The sequence below is a fragment of the Rana temporaria genome, chromosome 9 (genome assembly GCF_905171775.1).
Source record: "Rana temporaria chromosome 9, aRanTem1.1, whole genome shotgun sequence".
In the NCBI taxonomy this organism is placed as follows: domain Eukaryota; kingdom Metazoa; phylum Chordata; class Amphibia; order Anura; family Ranidae; genus Rana; species Rana temporaria.
Genome location: NC_053497.1, coordinates 2426644 through 2448727, shown reverse-complemented (window position 1 = coordinate 2448727; position 22084 = coordinate 2426644). Strand labels below are relative to the sequence as shown.

The window sequence follows — 22084 nt, the reverse complement described above, 5'->3', positions numbered from 1 at the left end:
CACCAATGTAAGGGACATTCTTCTCACTGATCACCAATGTAAGGAGCATCATTTTCATTGACCATCAATGGAAAGAGCCTTCTTCCCACTAACCTCCAATGTTTTGAGGCTCTACACTGACCACCATTGCAGCTGACATTCCTTTCAATGACAGCCCGTTTAGGGGGGCTTCTCTTGCTGACCAGCATTGTGTTGTGGATAATATACCCAGAGCTGTCAATATAATCATTTTTTATGAGGGGTTCACTGAGACTTGGCAAGGGTTCCTCCTGGGTTTGAAGGCTGATAAAGACTGATATCCCTGTGCTCAAAATGGTAGCCTCCAATGGGGCCAGCCAGATTATATAATAGTAAAACCCAAGTTTGCTCATTTTAGCCCTACTATGCACAAAATAAAACAGGCCTTGTGGAGCATAGAGAGCATATGAATGAAAATACACCATTCCATGTGGATCAATGGACACAACTTAAATACTTATTTTCCATTTTTGACCATTTGAAAAATTCCACCAAAATAGATATTTTGCATTTGGGTAGATAATGAGAGGACTGAATCACACACCAGCTTTTTATATCTCACAGAGACGGGAAAGTATTTCTACTTGAGGTCCCAGGTCTGCCCACTTCCTGATCTTTTCAATAATGGAGACTAATTTGGAAGAAAAACTTATTTCAATTTGACTCTAAGGAAGGGCCTTCAAGACCAGGAACCGGGCATGGGGATCTACCAACCTGAGACCCATATTGACCTAAGAAGCAAGTGTGTAATTAAGCCCACCAAAATGCCCCCCTCATTTTAGGTGGAAAGCCCACCAATATGCCCTTTTCGATTTAGGTGGAAAGCCCATAAACATGCCCTTCTCATTTTAGGTGGAAAGCCCACCAGCATGCCCTTCTCATTTTAGGTGGAAAGCCCACCAGCATGCCCTTCTCATTTTAGATGGAAAGCCCACCAACATGCCTTTCTCGATTTAGGTGGAAAGCCCATAAAGATGCCCTTCTCATTTTAGGCGGACAACCCACCAACATTCCCTCCTCATTTAAGGTGGACAACCCACCAACATGCCCTTCTCGTTTTAGGCGGACAACCCACCAACATTCCCTCCTCATTTAAGGTGGACAGTCCACCAACATGCCCTTCTCGTTTTAGGTGGACAACCCACCAACATGCCCTTCTCGTTTTAGGTGGACAACCAACCAACATTCCCTCCTCATTTAAGGTGGACAGCCCACCAACATGCCCTTCTCGTTTTAGGTGGACAACCCACCAACATGCCCTTCTCGTTTTAGGTGGAAAGCCCATCAACATTCGCTCCTCATTTAAGGTGGACAGTCCACCAACATTCTCCTCTCATTTTAGGTGGAAAGCTCACCAACATTCCCTTCATATTTTAGACAGCCCATCAACATCCCCTCCTCATTTTAGGTGGAAAGCTCACCAACATTCCCTCCATATTTTTAGGTGGACAACCCACCAACATCCCCTCCTCATTTTAGGTGGACAGTCCACCAACATTCCCTCCTCATTGTAGGTGGACAATCCATCAACATGCCCTTCTCGTTTTAGGTGGACAACCAACCAACATTCCCTCCTCATTTAAGGTGGACAGCCCACCAACATGCCCTTCTCGTTTTAGGTGGACAACCCACCAACATGCCCTTCTCGTTTTAGGTGGAAAGCCCATCAACATTCGCTCCTCATTTAAGGTGGACTGTCCACCAACATTCTCCTCTCATTTTAGGTGGAAAGCTCACCAACATTCCCTTCATATTTTAGACAGCCCATCAACATCCCCTCCTCATTTTAGGTGGAAAGCTCACCAACATTCCCTCCATATTTTTAGGTGGACAACCCACCAACATCCCCTCCTCATTTTAGGTGGACAGTCCACCAACATTCCCTCCTCATTGTAGGTGGACAATCCATCAACACGCCCTTCTCATTTTAGGTGGACAACCCACAAACATCCCCTCATTTTAGGTGGACAACCCACAAACATTCCCTCCTCATTAAAGGTGGACAGTCCACCAACATTCCCCTCTCATTTTAGGTGGAAAGCTCACCAACACTCCCTTTGTATTTTAGACAGCCCACCAACATCCCCTTCTCATTTTAGGTGGACAACCCACCAACATCCCCTCCTCATTTTAGGTGGACAGTCCACCAACATGCCCTTCTCGTTTTAGGCGGACAACCCATCAACACGCCCTTCTCGTTTTAGGTGGAAAGCCCATTAACATCCTCTTTTCATTTTAGGTGGACAGTCCACCAATATGACCTCCTCATTTTAGGTGGACTGACCCTTAAAACCATATTTGGACAGCATAGAGCTCCTCGTCTTAGCTTCCCTTTAGCATCCTCTAGCTGTTCAATTTGAGTTTTGGGGGTCACCCACAGCCTAGGTCTACCATGGTGGTCCTGGGTTCTGTAGATATTCGTAAAAAGCAACATTCTGTATAAGATCTGAGTTTCAAACGTCCCCTGACACACAGACGTTACGCTGTATGACGGTACCTAAAATGTTGATTATCTCAAACAGAATTAATAAATAGAATCCCATAAAATAGATTTTTTTTTTATACATGTGTGATATATTTATTTTTGAAATTTTTTGCACATTCTGATTTTGTGGCTCGTGATGCCTGTCGATTTTGTAACCAGCGATTACTGGAACTTTCCCGCTGCTAGATGTATGGTCATAACATCTACACAGGAAACCTTTTTTTTTTCGGCACATCTCCTTTTTGCTTGTAAACCTGCCGTGACCATGTTAGAATTTCATTTTCGTTGTTCATGTTAGAACGCTGCCGCCACTTGGCCAGACTCTGCTTAATAAAAACGGGCCGGCTTTTCAAACAGCGTGACCAAGAATACATTCAGGGCAGCGATAAAGCACTTAGCGTCTACTATAAGTAAGGCTCACTGGTAGTTACCGTAGTTACCAGCGGGCTCTTCCTACTGTGAATTTCACTAACCACGGAGTGCCGCGTATTAGCTGGCCAGGCGTTTTTTTTTCTCCACACTTTGTCTTAACGATACCGGACCACCCCAATCTTACTCTGCCTCACATTTCGCAACTGTTTTAACACAAGCATCATTTCAAGGCCACTGACACAGAACCCTTCTCAAAGTTGTGTCTCACCGGCCCTCTAACCCGCAGGACTCGTCGTGTTTTCACCATGCTGTGTCATGGTTGACTGCTCCTGCCGAGGGCGATCTTTCCCTTTTGCCTTCAGGTCGCAGGAAAAGGGCCAAACCCTTTTTTTTTTATAGAAAGACTTATTCCAACCTTCTGAGTTCTCAGAAAGCACTTCTGCTCGTTCACTCTTCACGTGCCGATGTTTCATCCATGCCTTGCATGGCCTCCAAGCTCGGCATGGCCTCCAAGCCCACCCCGTTTTGCACAGCCGAGAAAGAGGCCATGGTGTGGAGCAGCATCAGCACCAACACGCACAGCTTTAGTCTGGTGTTTCCGAGACGAGATCCCGCTGAGACCGGCAGCAGAGACGGTTTATGATGGTGATGGTACGGATGCAAGTGATGGTGTCTATGGTGGGGGTGCTGGTAGTGGCGACTGCGGTGTTGGTAGTACATGGATTGGGGGTTCGAAGATTTGGATGTGTTGTGGGCACCGCTTCCCGTATTCTTGCAGGAATTCCATCGGACATCACAACAAACCGCATCTGTGTTAGACATATGGTTTTCTAGCAGATCTGCTGCAAATAGAAAAGATAAATAAAAAAAATATTCAGTAAACATCAAGATATCATCAGAGATATTTTCTAAAGTAATGTTCAGAAAAATATGCTATACGGCCAAATATTCTGTGAACACCCGTCCATCTCACTTATATGACTTCCATAAAAAAAAATATATGGGTATTATTTTGGATCCCCCCCCCCCTATTGTAGTTATAACATCCCCCACTCTACTGCTCATTTGTGGGTCAGGCACCGGTGCTGAATGAGACAACCTGGCTCACATGTTGGGCCTCACGTTGGGCGCCAAAAAAAGAAAAAGAGACCTGGCTCACAATCGGCATCCCAATTCACCCCTGAGGTATTCAGGGCTCTGTGCAGGACACTCATGTTCCTCCAAACAAAACCGGTCACACCATGTCTTTATGGAGCTAGCTTTGTACACAGGGGGGCACAGTCATGATGGAACAGAAAAAGGGTCTTCACCAAACTGTTACCACAAGGTTGGAAGAGCACAATTGTCTTTGTATGATGGAGTATTACCAGGACCCTTTACTGGACTGCTAAGAATGTCTGCTCTGATTAACATCTATAACTCAAACTTGCTGAACACCTTTGGGATGAGAAGGTACGGATGTTGGATGAGAAGACCTTATACCAAAGGTCTTCCAAAAGTACGGTTGAGGTCACGGCTTTCTGCATGACATGCAAGTTCCTCTATGACCTCAAACATATTTAACACCTTTGGGATGAGACAGCCTCCAAGTCCCTTATAAATACATCCATAATAGAAGCCAACTATAAAGTGTTGCTTAGATGCTATATGGTGCCGGCTAGACTAGCCACATTTGTTCATGGGGCCGCCCCTACCTGTTTCCGGGGATGTGGTCTGGTGGGGACTGCCTATCACATCTGGTGGTCATGCCCCAAGGTCAGGAGATTTTGGATTCGGGTATATAATTTCATCTACTCATTGACCCAGTTGAACATGACTAAATCTGCAAAACAGGCTCTATTGGGCGACAGGGTGGTGGGGGCCTCTAAAGCCCAAAGGCGATTGCTTATGTTTATTTTTATATCAGCTAAAATTACGATAGCTAGAAATTGGCGCTCCGCCTCCTTGCCGCTCGAACAACTTAAAAGGAAACTGTCATGGTTAATGTTAAATGAGAGATTGACAGCACTGATTCAGGACAAGCTGGAGATTTTCAATAAGGTTTGGGATCCATGGCTGGCTTATTTAACTAACGATCTCAGATCGCTGGAGATGTGAGCCGCGGCTGTGGTTTCGTTTGGCGGACTCCTGGGGGCTGGCCGGTCGCTCTCTACTCTACTCTCTCTTTTCTCTTCTCTTTCTTTTCTTTTTCTTATACGCTTTTGCCCATTTCTTTACACTTCCACCTTTCTCACGGAAGATTTTCAACACGGGTCTTCCCGTCCGGATAGCAAAACTGGTGGTTGGTTGGAAGTGGGGTCTCCAGGTCTGGGATCCTTGACGGGAGGGTCGTGGACTTACTAAGGTTGGGTCATTGAATAATTGGGGGGGATTATATTCTGTGTTATACCCTGGAGTATTTTGTTATGTATTCTTTTTATTTGTCATGACAATGATGCCAAACATTGTATGGTGTTCTGTACTATGATTGAGACCTCTCAGGGGTTCATTGATACTTTCAGGATTTGTGGCGATGCTTCTGTATTGTTGTAGTATTCTTTCTTTCAATAAAAACTATTGAAATATAACACCTTTGGGATGGGAAGACATCCCAAATATGTTCCGTAGCGTTAAGGGCAGGTACTGATGCTAGATGAGAAGACTTTATACCAAAGGAATTCCAAAAGTAGGGTTGAGGTCAGGGCTTTCTGCAGAACTGTCAAGTTCCTCCATGACCTCAAACCTACTAAACACCAAATCCCAAAGCTGTAGGGCAGGTACTAATGTTGGATAAGAAGATTGGATCCCAAAGGGCTACCAAAAGTAGGGTTGTGGCTGAGGCTCTGTGCAGGACACTTGAGTTGCTCCACACCAAACTACCCTGAAGTTAAGCTATATGTATACTCTGTCCCATGATGCTGAGCTGTATACTCTGTCCTGTGGTTCTGAGCTGTATACTCTGTCCCATGATGCTGAGCTGTATACTCTGTCCCATGATGCTGAGCTGTATACTCTGTCCTGTGATGCTGGGGCTGTATACTCTGTCCCGTGATGCTGAGGCTGTATACTCTGTCCTGTGATGCTGAGCTGTATACTCTGTCCTGTGATGCTGAGGCTGTATACTCTGTCCTGTGATGCTGAGCTGTATACTCTGTCCCGTGATACTGAGCTGTATACTCTGTCCCATGATGCTGAGCTGTATACTCTGTCCTGTGATACTGAGCTGTATACTCTGTCCCATGATGCTGAGCTGTATACTCTGTCCCGTGATACTGAGCTGTATACTCTGTCCCATGATGCTGAGCTGTATACTCTGTCCTGTGATACTGAGCTGTATACTCTGTCCCATGATGCTGAGCTGTATACTCTGTCCTGTGATGCTGAGCTGTATACTCTGTCCTGTGATGCTGAGGCTGTATACTCTGTCCTGTGATGCTGAGCTGTATACTCTGTCCTGTGATGCTGAGCTGTATACTCTGTCCCGTGATACTGAGCTGTATACTCTGTCCCGTGATACTGAGCTGTATACTCTGTCCTGTGATGCTGAGGCTGTATACTCTGTCCTGTGATGCTGAGCTGTATACTCTGTCCCGTGATACTGAGCTGTATACTCTGTCCCATGATGCTGAGCTGTATACTCTGTCCTGTGATACTGAGCTGTATACTCTGTCCCATGATGCTGAGCTGTATACTCTGTCCCGTGATACTGAGCTGTATACTCTGTCCCATGATGCTGAGCTGTATACTCTGTCCTGTGATGCTGGGGCTGTATACTCTGTCCCGTGATGCTGAGGCTGTATACTCTGTCCTGTGATGCTGAGCTGTATACTCTGTCCTGTGATGCTGAGGCTGTATACTCTGTCCTGTGATGCTGAGCTGTATACTCTGTCCTGTGATGCTGAGCTGTATACTCTGTCCCGTGATACTGAGCTGTATACTCTGTCCCGTGATACTGAGCTGTATACTCTGTCCCATGATGCTGAGCTGTATACTCTGTCCTGTGATACTGAGCTGTATACTCTGTCCCATGATGCTGAGCTGTATACTCTGTCCTGTGATGCTGAGCTGTATACTCTGGCCCGTGATGCTGAGGCTGTATACTCTGTCCTGTGATGCTGAGCTGTATACTCTGTCCCGTGATGCTGAGCTGTATACTCTGTCCTGTGATGCTGAGGCTGTATACTCTGTCCTGTGATGCTGAGCTGTATACTCTGTCCCATGATGCTGAGCTGTATACTCTGTCCCATGATGCTGAGCTGTATACTCTGTCCTGTGATGCTGAGCTGTATACTCTGTCCCATGATGCTGAGGCTGTATACTCTGTCCTGTGATGCTGAGCTGTATACTCTGTCCTGTGATGCTGAGGCTGTATACTCTGTCCTGTGATGCTGAGCTGTATACTCTGTCCCATGGTGCTGAGCTGTATCATCTGTCCCATGATGCTGAGCTGTATACTCTGTCCCATGATGCTGAGCTGTATACTCTGTCCCGTGATGCTGAGGCTGTATACTCTGTCCTGTGATGCTGAGCTGTATACTCTGTCCTGTGATGCTGAGGCTGTATACTCTGTCCTGTGATGCTGAGCTGTATACTCTGTCCTGTGATGCTGAGGCTGTATACTCTGTCCTGTGATGCTGAGCTGTATACTCTGTCCCGTGATACTGAGCTGTATACTCTGTCCTGTGATGCTGGGGCTATATACTCTGTCATTTGATTCTGAGCTGTATACTCTGTCCCGTGATTACTTAGCTGTATACTCTGTCCTATGATGCTGAGCTGTACACTCTGGGCCAGATTCACATAGATTAGCGGATCTTTAGATCCGTGTAATCTATGTGATTTACGATCCGCTGGTGCACTTTTGCGAGGCTAGTGCTGTATTCACAAAGCACTTACCTCGAAACTTGCACCGGCGGATCGTAACTCCCCCGGCGGAATTCAAATTCCGCGGCCAGGGGGAGTGTAGTATTTAAATCAGGCGCGTCCCCGCGCCAATTTAAATGCGCATGCGCCGCCGGCTAAATTTCCCGGCGTGCATTGCTCACACTGACGTCGCTAGGACGTCAGTGCTTTCGGCGTGAGCGTCAGGAAGAATTCTGAATCGGCGTACGCAAACGACGTTAAAATGTAAAACTCGGCGCGGGAACAACGGCCATACTACATAGGAATCGCTGCAGTTACCCCTGTTATAGCAGGGGTAACTATCCGCCGGAAAAAGCTGAACGCAAACAACGTAAAAAAAAACGACGGGCGGGCGTTCGTTACTGAATCGGCGGTTCTCCTCATTTGCATATCCGACGCATAAAAAACTGAGGCGACACCTAGCGGCCGGCGGGAGATTGCAGCCTAAGATCCGACGGTATAAGTCACTTACACCAGTCGGATCTTAGGGAGATCTATGCGGAACTGATTCTTATGAATCAGTTGCATAGATCCGACCGTCGGATCTCAGAGATACGACGGCGGATCAGGAGATCCGCCGTCGTATCTCTTTGTGAATCTGGCCCTCTGTCCTGTGATGCTGAGCTGTATACTCTGTCCCGTGATGCTGAGCTGTATACTCTGTCCTGTGATGCTAAACTGTATACTCTGTCCCGTGATGCTGAGCTGTATACTCTGTCCCGTGATGCTGAGCTGTATACTCTGTCCTGTGATGCTAAACTGTATACTCTGTCCCGTGATGCTGAGCTGTATACTCTGTCCCGTGATGCTGAGCTGTATACTCTGTCCCATGATGCTGAGCTGTATACTCTGTCCTGTGATGCTGAGCTGTATACTCTGTCCCGTGATGCTGAGCTGTATACTCTGTCCTGTGATGCTGAACTGTATACTCTGTCCTTTGATTCTGAGCTGTATACTATGTCCTGTGATGCTGAGCTGTATACTCTGTCCCGTGATGCTGGGGCTGTATAATCTGTCCTGTGATGCTGAGCTGTATAATCTGTCCTGTGATGCTGAGCTGTATACTCTGTCCTGTGATACTGAGCTGTATACTCTGTCCTGTGATGCTGAGCTGTATACTCTGTCCTGTGATGCTGAGCTGTATACTCTGTCCTGTGATACTGAGCTGTATACTCTGTCCTGTGATGCTGGGGCTGTATACTCTGTCCTGTGATACTGAGCTGTATACTCTGTCCCGTGATACTGAGCTGTATACTCTGTCCCGTGATGCTGGGGCTGTATACTCTGTCCTGCGATGCTGAGCTGTATACTCTGTCCTGTGATGCTGGGGCTGTATACTCTGTCCTGCGATGCTGAGCTGTATACTCTGTCCTGTGATGCTGAGCTGTATACTCTGTCCTGTGATACTGAGCTGTATACTCTGTCCTGTGATGCTGAGCTGTATACTCTGTCCTGTGATACTGAGCTGTATACTCTGTCCTGTGATACTGAGCTCTATACTCTGTCATGTGATGCTAAGCTTTATACTCCTGACACTATGATTGAAAGTTAGTGGAATAGAAGGGACGGAGTGGGTGGATTCTATAAGGGGTGTGGCTTATGAGAAGTGGGATGGGTCAAAGGGGAGGGGCGGGGTCTGGCGCCCCCATGCTAAAACTTCACCAGCCGCCACTGTGTTTGACAAATACAAACTGAGAACCCCCCCCCCCCCCCCCCGAATAAAAACCCTCTAACTGATCTTTGAAGCCCCTCCATCAACACGGCCAAATGGTCCGCTCCACCCTGTACCCAGACAAGCCTGGAAGCAGAAGATGGATGTCTATGTGGGTTCTGCTGATAAAAATACAAGTTCGGTATTCTGTTCTAGTAGCCAATTTATTTATTTTTGATAAACGATAGAATCTGTGGGCTCGGAATCTGTGGGCTCGGAATCTGTTCCCCTCTGGGAATCTGTGGGCTCAGAATCTGTGGGCTCGGAATCTGTGGGCTCAGAATATGTTCCCCTCTGGGAATCTGTGGGCTCGAAATCTGTGGGCTCGGAATCTGTAGGCTCGGAATCTGTTCCCCTCTGGGAATCTGTGGGCTCAGAATCTGTGGGCTCGGAATCTGTGGGCTCGGAATCTGTGGGCTCGGAATCTGTGGGCTCGAAATCTGTGGGCTCGAAATCTGTGGGCTCGGGATCTGTGGGCTCGGAATCTGTTCCCCTCTGGGAATCTGTGGGCTCGGAATCTGTGCCTCTGAATCTGTTCCCCTCTGGGAATCTGTGGGCTCGGAATCTGTGGGCTCGGAATCTGTTCCCCTCTGGGAATCTGTGGGCTCGGAATCTGTTCCCCTCTAGAAATCTGTGGGCTCGGAATCTGTGGGCTCGGAATCTGTTCCCCTCTGGGAATCTGTGGGCTCGGAATCTGTGGGCTCGGAATCTGTTCCCCTCTGGGAATCTGTGGCCTCGGAATCTGTGGGCTCGGAATCTGTGGGCTCGGAATCTGTGGGCTCGGAATCTGTTCCCCTCTGGGAATCTGTGGGCTCGGAATCTGTGGGCTCGGAATCTGTTCCCCTCTGGGAATCTGTGGGCTCAGAATCTGTGGGCTCGGAATCTGTTCCCCTCTGGGAATCTGTGGGCTCGGAATCTGTTCCCCTCTCGGAATCTGTGGGCTCGGAATCTGTTCCCCTCTGGGAACCTTCCCTCGTATACTCTTACCTGAACAGATGAAGCCAGGTAACCCTCCATAGATCAGGTCGTCATTGTCAGGTAGTATGAAGGGACAGCGGGTTTGCACCTCCAGGCAGTACTGCTTGCACGGTATGCCGTTGCGACACTGCCGTTGTGTGACGTTGAAATACTCTGAGCACAGCCAGGCTTTGTAGACGGCCTAAGGAGAAAGGAGAACAGAGGGGGTGTCATGAGGACCGAATAATAATTATTTCCACTTTTGACAAATGATAATGTTGTAAGCATCAATGAGTCTTTTCTGTAAGCAGAATTCATACACGTTATGGCCAAACCCTTGTGGACCCCTGACCATCACACCATGTGACCTGACTGGGCATTCCATTGAAAAACCATTGTCTCGAATATCTTCCCTCACCCATTGCTATGCAGTTTTGCCCGTGGTGGAATTACCATTCTTCACACTTCTGGGAAGACTTTACACAAGGTTTTGGAGGGTGTGGGAATTTGTCAGGCCAGGTACTGATTTTGGATGAGAAGACTTGGCTCAAAATTTGCATTCCAATTCACCCCAAAGGTGTTCAGTAGGGTTGAGGTCGGGGGGCTCTGTGCAGGAGACTTGAGTTCCTCTATGATCCCAAACCTACTGAACACCTCGGTGGTCCTCATCCCAAAGGTGTTCCGTAGGGTTAAGGCCGTAGGGTTAAGGGCGTGGTCAGTGTTGCCAACCGTCCGTAAAAACAGGCACTTTTTTCCCCGTACGTAAATGTCCGTGGTTGCGGGAACGTGCCAGTAAAAATAGCCGAGATCGGTTCGGCTTGGAACTACGCATGGAGATTGGAGGCAGGGGGCGATGGTGGCTGCAGTTGCACCGCAGAGGGGGATGGAGGCAGGAGCCAATGGAGGCAGGGGGAGATTGGAGGCAGGGGGTGTTAGTGGCAGGGGGAGATTGGAGGCAGGGGGTGTTAGTGGCACCGCAGAGGGGGATGGTGGCACCGCAGAGGGTGGGGGATGAAGACAGGGGTTGTTGGTGGCACCGCAGATGGGGATGGTGGCACCGCAGAGGGTGGGGGATGAAGACAGGGGTTGTTGGTGGCACCGCAGATGGGGATGGAGGCAGGGGATGATGGAGGCAGGGGAGATTGGAGGCAGGGGGAGATTGTGGCATCGCAGGGGGGGGGGTGAAGGCAGAGGGTGTTGGTGGCAGAGGGGGGTGAAGGCAGGGGGTGTTGGTGGCACCGCAGGTGGGGATGGAGGCAGGGGATGATGGAGGCAGGGGGTGATTGGCGGCAGGGAGAGATTGGAGGCAGGGGAGATTAGAGGCAGGGGGAGATTGTGGCATCGCAGAGGGGGGGGGGGGGGGTGGAGGCAGGGGGTGATGTGACTAAATAATTTGCACTTATTATATCGAAAATAACAAAAATATGTTTTTTTACCTTAATATCTCCCTAAAATCACTTTTCTATTTGCCCAGCGCACTTGTTTGTACCTAAATACTGAAATTTGCACCTAAAAATGTAATTTAGTAACTTTTGTGAAATGTCAGTAAAAATGTGGCTGCGCCAGTAAATTTTCGGGTGTCGTGCCAGTACATTTCAATCTGGTAGGTTGGCAACACTGGGCGTGGTCCTCACCTCGGTGGTCCTCATCCCAAAGGTGTTCCGTAGGGTTAATTAAGGGCATGTACTGTTGGATGTTTGATGAGAAGACTTTATACCAAGGGTCGTCCAAAAGTAAGGTTGAGGTCGGGGCTCTGTGAGGGACACTTGAGTTCCTCTATGATTTATCCAAAACCTACTGAACACCTCGGGATGAGTGGTCCTCATCTTGGTGGTCACCCAAGAGAAGGGTTGAGGTCGGGGCTCTGTGAGGGACACTTGAGTTCCTCTATGATCCCAAACCTACTGAACACCTCAGGGATGAGTGGTCCTCATTCCAAAGGTGTTCTGTAGGGTTAAGGGCGTGTCCTGTTGGATGTTTGATGAGAAGACTTTATACCAAAGGTCGTCCAAAAGTATGGTTGAGGTCAGGGCTCTGTGCAGGACGCCCAAGTTCCTCCACCCAGGTCACACCATGTCTTCATAGAGTTGGCTTTGTACACAGAGGGGGGGGGGGGGGCACAGTCATGATGGAACAGAAAAGGGTCTTCACCAAACTGTTACCACAAGGTTGGAAGAGTATAATTGTCTCCAATGTCTTTGTATGATGGAGGATCACCGGGACCCTTCACTGGAGCGCAAAGAATGTCCGCTGTGATCGACATCTATAATATCCTCTGAGCCGCGAATCCATTATCTCCGGGCGCAATTCCCGGCGCCATCCAAAGATTTTTTATGGCATATAAAACCACAATAGAGCCCCGCGGTGGTTGCGGTGTGATGGGAACTCTCTATCCACTCGCAGTGCGAAGGTTCTATGGACTCGACCATCATTCTGTGGCAGTTCATTGAATTTTAAAGGTCCGTATCTCTTCCTAAGTATCCAAAGTATCAGTCATGGCCGATCATTATCACCGTATCCGAGCGTCACAAATCAGAGACAATCATATTACATCCTCAAAGCAAACTCCTCCATACATCCATCCATCCTTCCCCTCACCCATCCTTCCCCTCCTCCATCCATCCATCCTTCCCCTCCCCCATCCTTCCCCTCCTCCATCCATCCATCCTTCCACTCCCCCATCCATCCATCCTTCCTTCCCCTCACCCGTCCATCCATCCTTACTTCCCCTCACCCATCCATCCATCCTTCCCCTCCCCCATCCATCCATGCACTCCCCTATCCATCCATCCTTCCACTCCCCCATCCATCCTTCTCCTCACCCATCCATCCATCCTTCCCCTCCCCCATCCTTCCCCTCCTCCATCCATCCATCCTTCCCCTCACCCATCCTTCCCCTCCTCCATCCATCCATCCTTCCCCTCCCCCGTCCATCCATCCTTCCTTCCCCTCACCCGTCCATCCATCCTTACTTCCCCTCACCCATCCATCCATCCTTCCCCTCCCCCATCCATCCATGCACTCCCCTATCCATCCATCCTTCCACTCCCCCATCCATCCTTCTCCTCACCCATCCATCCATCCTTCCCCTCACCCATCCTTCCCCTCCTCCATCCATCCATCCTTCCCCTCCCCCGTCCATCCATCCTTCCTTCCCCTCACCCATCCATCCATCCTTCCCCCATCCATCCCTCCACTCCCCCATCCATCCTTCCACTCCCCCATCCATCCTTCCACTCTCCCATCCATTCTTCCACTCTCCCATCCATCCATCCTTCCCCCATCCATCCATTCTTCCACTCCCCCAACCATCCTTCCACTCTCCCATCCATCCTTCCACTCCCCCATCCATCCATCCTTCCCCCATCCATCCCTCCACTCCCCCATCCACCCTTCCACTCCCCCATCCATCCTTCCACTCCCCCATCCATCCCTCCACTCCCCCATCCATCCTTCCCCTCTCCCATCCATCCATCCATCCACTCCCCCATCCATCCTTCCACTCCCCCAACCATCCTTCCACTCCCCCATCCATCCTTCCACTCCCCCAACCATCCTTCCACTCCCCCATCCATCCTTCCACTCCCCCATCCATCCATCCTTCCCCCATCCATCCTCCACTCCCCCATCCACCCTTCCACTCTCCCATCCATCCTTCCACTCCCCCATCCATCCTTCCACTCCCCCATCCATCCATCCTTCCCCTCCCCCATCCATCCTTCCACTCCCCATCCATCCATCATTCCCCTCACCCATCCTTCCCCTCCTCCATCCATACATCCTTCCCCTCACCCATCCTTCCCCTCCTCCATCCATCCATCCTTCCACTCCCCCATCCCTCCCTCCACTCCCCTATCCATCCATCCCCCCCATCCATCCTTCCCCTCCCCCATCCACCCTTCCACTCCCCCATCCATCCTTCCACTCCCCCATCCATCCTTCCACTCCCCCATCCATCCTTCCACTCCCCCATCCATCCATCATTCCCCTCACCCATCCTTCCCCTCCTCCATCCATACATCCTTCCCCTCACCCATCCTTCCCCTCCTCCATCCATCCATCCTTCCACTCCCCCATCCCTCCCTCCACTCCCCTATCCATCCATCCCCCCCATCCATCCTTCCCCTCCCCCATCCACCCTTCCACTCCCCCATCCATCCTTCCACTCCCCCATCCATCCTTCCACTCCCCCATCCCTCCCTCCACTCCCCTATCCATCCATCCCCCCCATCCATCCTTCCCCTCCCCCATCCACCCTTCCACTCCCCCAACCATCCTTCCACTCCCCCATCCATCCTTCCACTCCCCCATCCATCCATCCTTCCCCTCCCCCATCCATCCTTCCACTCCCCCATCCATCCTTCCACTCCCCCATCCATCCATCCTTCCCCTCACCCATCCTTCCCCTCCTCCATCCATCCATCCTTCCACTCCCCCATCCCTCCCTCCACTCCCCCATCCATCCACTCCCCCATCCATCCCTCCACTCCTCCATCCATCCTTCCACTCCCCCATCCATCCATCCTTCCACTCCCCCATCCATCCATCCCCTCCCCCATCCATCCTTCCACTCCCCCATCCATCCATTCCCCCATCCATCCATTCCCCCATCCATCCCTCCACTCCCCCATCCATCCCTCCACTCCCCCATCCATCCACTCCCCCATCCATCCTTCCACTCCCCCATCCATCCATCCTTCCACTCCCCCATCCATCCACTTCCCCATCCATCCCTCCACTCCCCCATCCATCCTTCCACTCCCCCATCCATCCTTCCACTCCCCCATCCATCCTCCCCCCATCCATCCATCCCTCCACTCCCCCATCCATCCATCCTTCCCCCATCCATCCTTCTACTCCCCCATCCATCCCTCCACTCCCCCATCCATCCATCCCTCCACTCCTCTATCCATCCTTCCCCCATCCATCCATCCATCATTCCACTCCTCCATCCATTCTTCTAATCCCCATCCATCCATCCTTCCCCTCCCCCATCCATTCATCCTTCCACTCACCCACCCATCCTTCTCCTTCCCTTATCCATCCTTCCCCTCCCCCATCCATCCATCCTTCCCCTCCACCATCCATCCCTCCTTCCACTCCCCTATCCATCCATCTTTCCACTCTCCGATCCATCTGTCCTTCCCCTCCCCCACACAGTACAGAGCCCCCCTCAGCACAGGCCTTTCCCCCAGTGCAGGACCCCCCTCAGTACAAAGCCCCTCCCCCCACACAGTACAGAGCCCCCCTCAGCACAGGGCCCTTTTCAGTACAGGGCCCCCCAAAGCACAGCCCCCCCCCCTTAGCACAGAGCCCCCCTCAGTACAGAGCCCCTCAATGCACAGCCCCCCCCCCCCACACAGAGCACCTCTCAGTACAGAGTCATTCAGGACAGAGTCAATAACCCAGAACAAGCATGTAGCCAGTGAGGTCACCAGTGATTTGTTGTGGAAGTGAATAGATCAGTTGGAAGGTCAGGCAGCTAGCATGTTTCCAGGTAGTTGTAAGTATATAGAGGTCATCCCCGGCCAGTTTATGGATTCCCCTCCCCCTCCCATAGAAAAAAAACAAAACAACAGAAAATAATAATTCCATCCTCCATCACTGTGATAAAAAGAGATGTATAGCGACACCTAATGGACATGTTACTAACTGCACCCCCAGATCTATTTCACACGACATTTCATCCTGACATGAATTAGAACCCCCCAAGAGGACTTCAGTACCAGGCCGACGTGGACCCGCCCCCGAGGAGTATGACATCACATAGGTGGGGGCCTAATGACAAGTACCTCTTTCTAACCAGCGGGGGGTCTCTGTCCCATCCACACAACACCTCCCAACTTTCTGAGATGGGAACAAGGGACACCTATTGGCAAAAGTATTTAGGCATAGGACACACCCCCTGCCACGCCCCCTTAAAGGGGAAAAAATAGTTAAACCCACAAGTGTTATTTTTTTTATTAACACTATTATTCCTTTATATTGGCAAGTTTGGCACATTGGCAAGTTTAAAGCACCACCTCCCCCCCGCCATGCTCAGTGGCGAACGCATACGTAGGTTGCGCACACGCAGGGTTGGACTGGGACAAAAATTTGGCCCTGGACTTCATCCCGAACTGGCCCACTTTAATTTTGCAAACGCGCACAAAAACGTGTGAAGAGGTGAAGTGGGAGGGCTAATGTCATGCAGGAACATTGCTACAGCCTCATTGGCTGGAATTTTAGAAGCCGCATTGCTGTACAGCCATTGGCTGCCTTTCAGCAATGCAACAGTGCTGAGGCTGAGTTGGGTTGTGCATTACGAAGTGATGTGATGGGCAGTGCAGATGACAGATCTCTCCCATGCTTGCCGGACATGGCCAACCCTGATGGCCACCTAGGTCCCCCCCCTCACTGTCCATTAGCCGCTCTGCTTTATTTCTATTATAGGCAGTACACAGTGGTGACTCTAGGAACAATATATATGGGAGACACATGAGATACCACAGTCAAAGAAGAAAAACCTTGGACAAAAATGTGGCCACACACAAGGACAAAACGGGGCTAAACTTTAACTATAGCAAGCCATTCTAGATCTAAGCTAAATTAATAAGGCCCTCACCATTACAAATTGTCAGCATTGTCAAACTGAACTCCCTATAATGTGTGGACCCCTCATTCAGCTGCTATAAATCTCAATGTATATACAGTACCTTCAATAATGATACATTAAATATCATGAATAGAAGTCTCCCTGAAAAGCTCCACAGAAATATCCTTCCACATCCACCAAGAATCAGTTTAGCAGTATCCCATCAATAAAATGTACACATCACCCAGCACCGGGCATATAAGGTGCTCTCATGTCAGTGTACATATCACCCAGCACTGTGCATATATGGTGCTCTCATGTCAGTGTACATATCACCCAGCACTGGGCATATATGGTGCTCTCATGTCAGTGTACATATCACCCAGCACTGGGCATATATGGTGCTCTCATGTCAGTGTACATATCACCCAGCACTGGGCATATATGGTGCTCTCATGTCAGTGTACATATCACCCAGCACTGGGCATATATGGTGCTCTCATGTCAGTGTACACATCACCCAGCACTGGGCATATATGGTGCTCTCATGTCAGTGTACATATCACCCAGCACTGGGCATATATGGTGCTCTCATGTCAGTGTACATATCACCCAGCACTGGGCATATATGGTGCTCTCATGTCAGTGTACATATCACCCAGCACTGGGCATATATGGTGCTCTCATGTCAGTGTACATATCACCCAGCACTGGGCATATATGGTGCTCTCATGTCAGTGTACATATCACCCAGCACTGGGCATATATGGTGCTCTCATGTCAGTGTACACATCACCCAGCACTGGGCATATATGGTGCTCTCATGTCAGTGTACATATCACCCAGCACTGGGCATATATGGTGCTCTCATGTCAGTGTACATATCACCCAGCACTGGGCATATATGGTGCTCTCATGTCAGTGTACATATCACCCAGCACTGGGCATATAAGGTGCTCTCATGTCAGTGTACATATCACCCAGCACTGGGCATATATGGTGCTCTCATGTCAGTGTACATATCACCCAGCACTGGGCATATATGGTGCTCTCATGTCAGTGTACACATCACCCAGCACCGGGCATATAAGGTGCTCTCATGTCAGTGTACATATCACCCAGCACTGGGCATATATGGTGCTCTCATGTCAGTGTACATATCACCCAGCACCGGGCATATATGGTGCTCTCATGTCAGTGTACATATCACCCAGCACTGGGCATATATGGTGCTCTCATGTCAGTGTACACATCACCCAGCACTGGGCATATATGGTGCTCTCATGTCAGTGTACATATCACCCAGCACTGGGCATATAAGGTGCTCTCATGTCAGTGTACATATCACCCAGCACTGGGCATATAAGGTGCTCTCATGTCAGTGTACATATCACCCAGCACTGGGCATATATGGTGCTCTCATGTCAGTGTACATATCACCCAGCACTGGGCATATAAGGTGCTCTCATGTCAGTGTACATATCACCCAGCACTGGGCATACAAGGTGCTCTCATGTCAGTGTACATATCACCCAGCACTGGGCATATATGGTGCTCTCATGTCAGTGTACATATCACCCAGCACTGGGCATATATGGTGCTCTCATGTCAGTGTACACATCACCCAGCACTGGGCATATATGGTGCTCTCATGTCAGTGTACATATCACCCAGCACTGGGCATACAAGGTGCTCTCATGTCAGTGTACATATCACCCAGCACTGGGCATATATGGTGCTCTCATGTCAGTGTACATATCACCCAGCACTGGGCATATAAGGTGCTCTCATGTCAGTGTACATATCACCCAGCACTGGGCATATATGGTGCTCTCATGTCAGTGTACATATCACCCAGCACTGGGCATATATGGTGCTCTCATGTCAGTGTACATATCACCCAGCACTGGGCATATATGGTGCTCTCATGTCAGTGTACATATCACCCAGCACTGGGCATATATGGTGCTCTCATGTCAGTGTACATATCACCCAGCACTGGGCATATAAGGTGCTCTCATGTCAGTGTACATGAGGAAAATAAAATGAGTACATACTAATACCGCTCTTATTAGACTTGTCAGTAGAAAGCAGATACTTTATTCCTGTTCTTATATCAATTTACTGCAACCTAACATGACAGCATGGAGTAATAGATCATTGGAGAAATAAATAGCTTAAACATATAGCACATCCATAGATAGCCAGGCAATGCTGTTTGTGACTTGACTAAAGTCCCGATGTGTTTCTTATCAATGGCATAAGATACTGTGGCTCTACTATAGTGATAAAATAATGTTATCTCTCCACATTCTGAATACTGACCCCCAGGTAATGACTCTGGACCCTCAGATCAGCCACACCAGAGGGGCAATACAGCAAAACGTGCAAACTAAGAGAAGGGGAGAGAGAAGCTGCCAAAGACTCTAATCGTAAATCAGAAGTACAAATTAACCCCTTCAGTCACTATGGAGGGTAACTGACTGCACTTTTACTAAGTTAACCCCCTAAGGCAGTGATGGCGAACCTTGGCACCCCAGATGTTTTGGAACTACATTTCCCATGATACTCAGCTACTCTGAAGAGTGCATGAGCATCATGGGAAATGTAGTTCCAAAACATCTGGGGTGCCAAGGTTCGCCATCACTGCCCTAAGGAATCACAGCTTTCAGAACTAGTTTTGTTTAATATTACAGAGCTTACCACCAAAGCCGATCCTCACACTCTTCAGTGATCTATTACCTTGTACATTGATGTCCCCTCCGGCTCACTTGTCATATTTCCCGCTGCTTTCCGTTTGTTTCCCCATTGGCCAATACCGTGCTGTAGTTTGGGAGCCAGTATGGGCATGCCTGAAGTCACCTGACATAGTGACAGCTTCCTGCAGATCCCGAACAGCAACAGGGAGCAGGGAAAACAGCAGTGGGGACACAACAGGCATAGGAAGTTCTGCTCTCCTCTCGGCTCACTCAGTCAGCACTCAGGCAGTGCGGAAAAGTCGGGCGCGGGCAGCAGAAGAAGAGGATCACACACAGCACTCCCTCTCTGAGAGCATGTCACCGAACCAAGAGGAGCAGGTGGGTGGAGCTAAGCACTCGGCGCGGAGGAGGAGAAAGTTAAGTCCTGCTCTGCTGTGAATGCTGGGCCGCCTCAGCCTCCTTCTGTGTCTGACGTCACTGGTTGTCAGACGCCAGGCGGCAGGTGTGGCTAGCAACCAGCTAGGAAATCTAGCTTGAGACACCCAATTTGTGCCTGTATCAGCTCCACGGTGGCCGGGTGAAGATGCGGGGCTGTGGGTATCCGTTACACAAAAAAATAAAAATAAATAAGAGGCATTTCTGTTACTGAAACTGGCCCACAGAGCCATCGGCCCACCGGGAATCTCCCGGTAGTCCCGATGGCCAGTCCATCACTGCGCACACGTATGTAAAACGGTGTTCCAACCACACATGTGAGGCATCGCCGCGAACGTTAGAGCGAGAGCGATAATTCTACCACTAGACCTCCTCTGTAACTCTAAACTGGAAACAGTGACAGTCAGGTGTAGTTCCCTTTGTGGCCAGTAGAGGGGGCACTGTGCACATGCTGAGTAGTACTGGAGTGACAGTCAGCTGTAGTTCCCTTTGTGGCCAGTAGAGGGGGCACTGTGCACATGCTGAGTAGTACTGGAGTGACAGGTGTAGTTCCCTATGTGGCCAGTAGAGGGGGCACTGTGCACATGCTGAGTAGTACTGGAGTGACAGTCAGGTGTAGTTCCCTTTGTGGCCAGTAGAGGGGGGCACTGTGCACATGCTGAGTAGTACTGGAGTGACAGTCAGCTGTAGTTCCCTTTGTGGCCAGTAGAGGGGGCACTGTGCACATGCTGAGTAGTACTGCAGTGACAGTTAGTTGTAGTTCCCTTTGTGGCCAATAGAGGGGGCACTGTGCACATGCTGAGTAGTACTGGAGTGACAGTCAGTTGTAGTTCCCTTTGTGGCCAATAGAGGGGGCACTGTGCACATGCTGAGTAGTACTGGAGTGACAGTCAGCTGTAGTTCCCTAAGTGGCCAGTAGAGGGGGGCACTGTGCACATGCTGAGTAGTACTGGAGTGACAGTCAGCTGTAGTTCCCTATGTGGCCAGTAGAGGGGTCACTGCACATGCTGAGTAGTACTGGAGTGACAGTCAGGTGTAGTTCCCTTTGTGGCCAGTAGATGGGGCACTGTGCACATGCTGAGTAGTACTGGAGTGACAGTCAGGTGTAGTTCCCTTTGTGGACAGTAGAGGGGGCACTGTGCACATGCTGAGTAGTACTGGAGTGACAGGTGTAGTTCCCTATGTGGCCAGTAGAGGGGGCGCTGTGCACATGCTGAGTAGTACTGGAGTGACAGTCAGGTGCAGTTCCCTTTGTGGCCAGTAGAGGGGGCACTGTGCACATGCTGAGTAGTACTGGAGTGACAGTCAGGTGTAGTTCCCTATGTGGCCAGTAGAGGGGGCACTGTGCACATGCTGAGTAGTACTGGAGTGACAGTCAGGTGTAGTTCCCTTTGTGGCCAGTAGAGGGGGCACTGTGCACATGCTGAGTAGTACTGGAGTGACAGTCAGGTGTAGTTCCCTTTGTGGCCAGTAGAGGGGGCACTGTGCACATGCTGAGTAGTACTGGAGTGACAGTCAGGTGTAGTTCCCTTTGTGGACAGTAGAGGGGGCACTGTGCACATGCTGAGTAGTACTGGAGTGACAGTCAGGTGTAGTTCCCTATGTGGCCAGTAGAGGGGGCGCTGTGCACATGCTGAGTAGTACTGGAGTGACAGTCAGGTGCAGTTCCCTTTGTGGCCAGTAGAGGGGGCACTGTGCACATGCTGAGTAGTACTGGAGTGACAGTCAGGTGTAGTTCCCTATGTGGCCAGTAGAGGGGGCACTGTGCACATGCTGAGTAGTACTGGAGTGACAGTCAGGTGTAGTTCCCTTTGTGGCCAGTAGAGGGGGCACTGTGCACATGCTGAGTAGTACTGGAGTGACAGTCAGGTGTAGTTCCCTATGTGGCCACTATAGGGGGCACTGTGCACATGCTGAGTAGTACTGGAGTGACAGGTGTAGTTCCCTATGTG

The 22084-nt window shown here is 49.9% G+C and overlaps 1 protein-coding gene across 1 annotated transcript in view; it reads right to left on the bottom strand.

Annotated features, from left to right (window-relative positions):
* Window positions 1-1566: 1566 nt before the first annotated feature.
* Window positions 1567-22084, bottom strand: part of FAM155B (family with sequence similarity 155 member B) — a 143121-nt gene continuing 122603 nt past the window's right edge. Inside the window, exons 2-3 of the mRNA XM_040322658.1 lie at window positions 10455-10626; window positions 1567-3717 (exon numbers count right to left, since the gene is read on the bottom strand). Coding sequence (XP_040178592.1) covers window positions 3323-3717; window positions 10455-10626 — 567 coding nt within the window. The 3' untranslated portion in view covers window positions 1567-3322. The remainder of the gene's footprint in view (window positions 3718-10454; window positions 10627-22084) is intronic.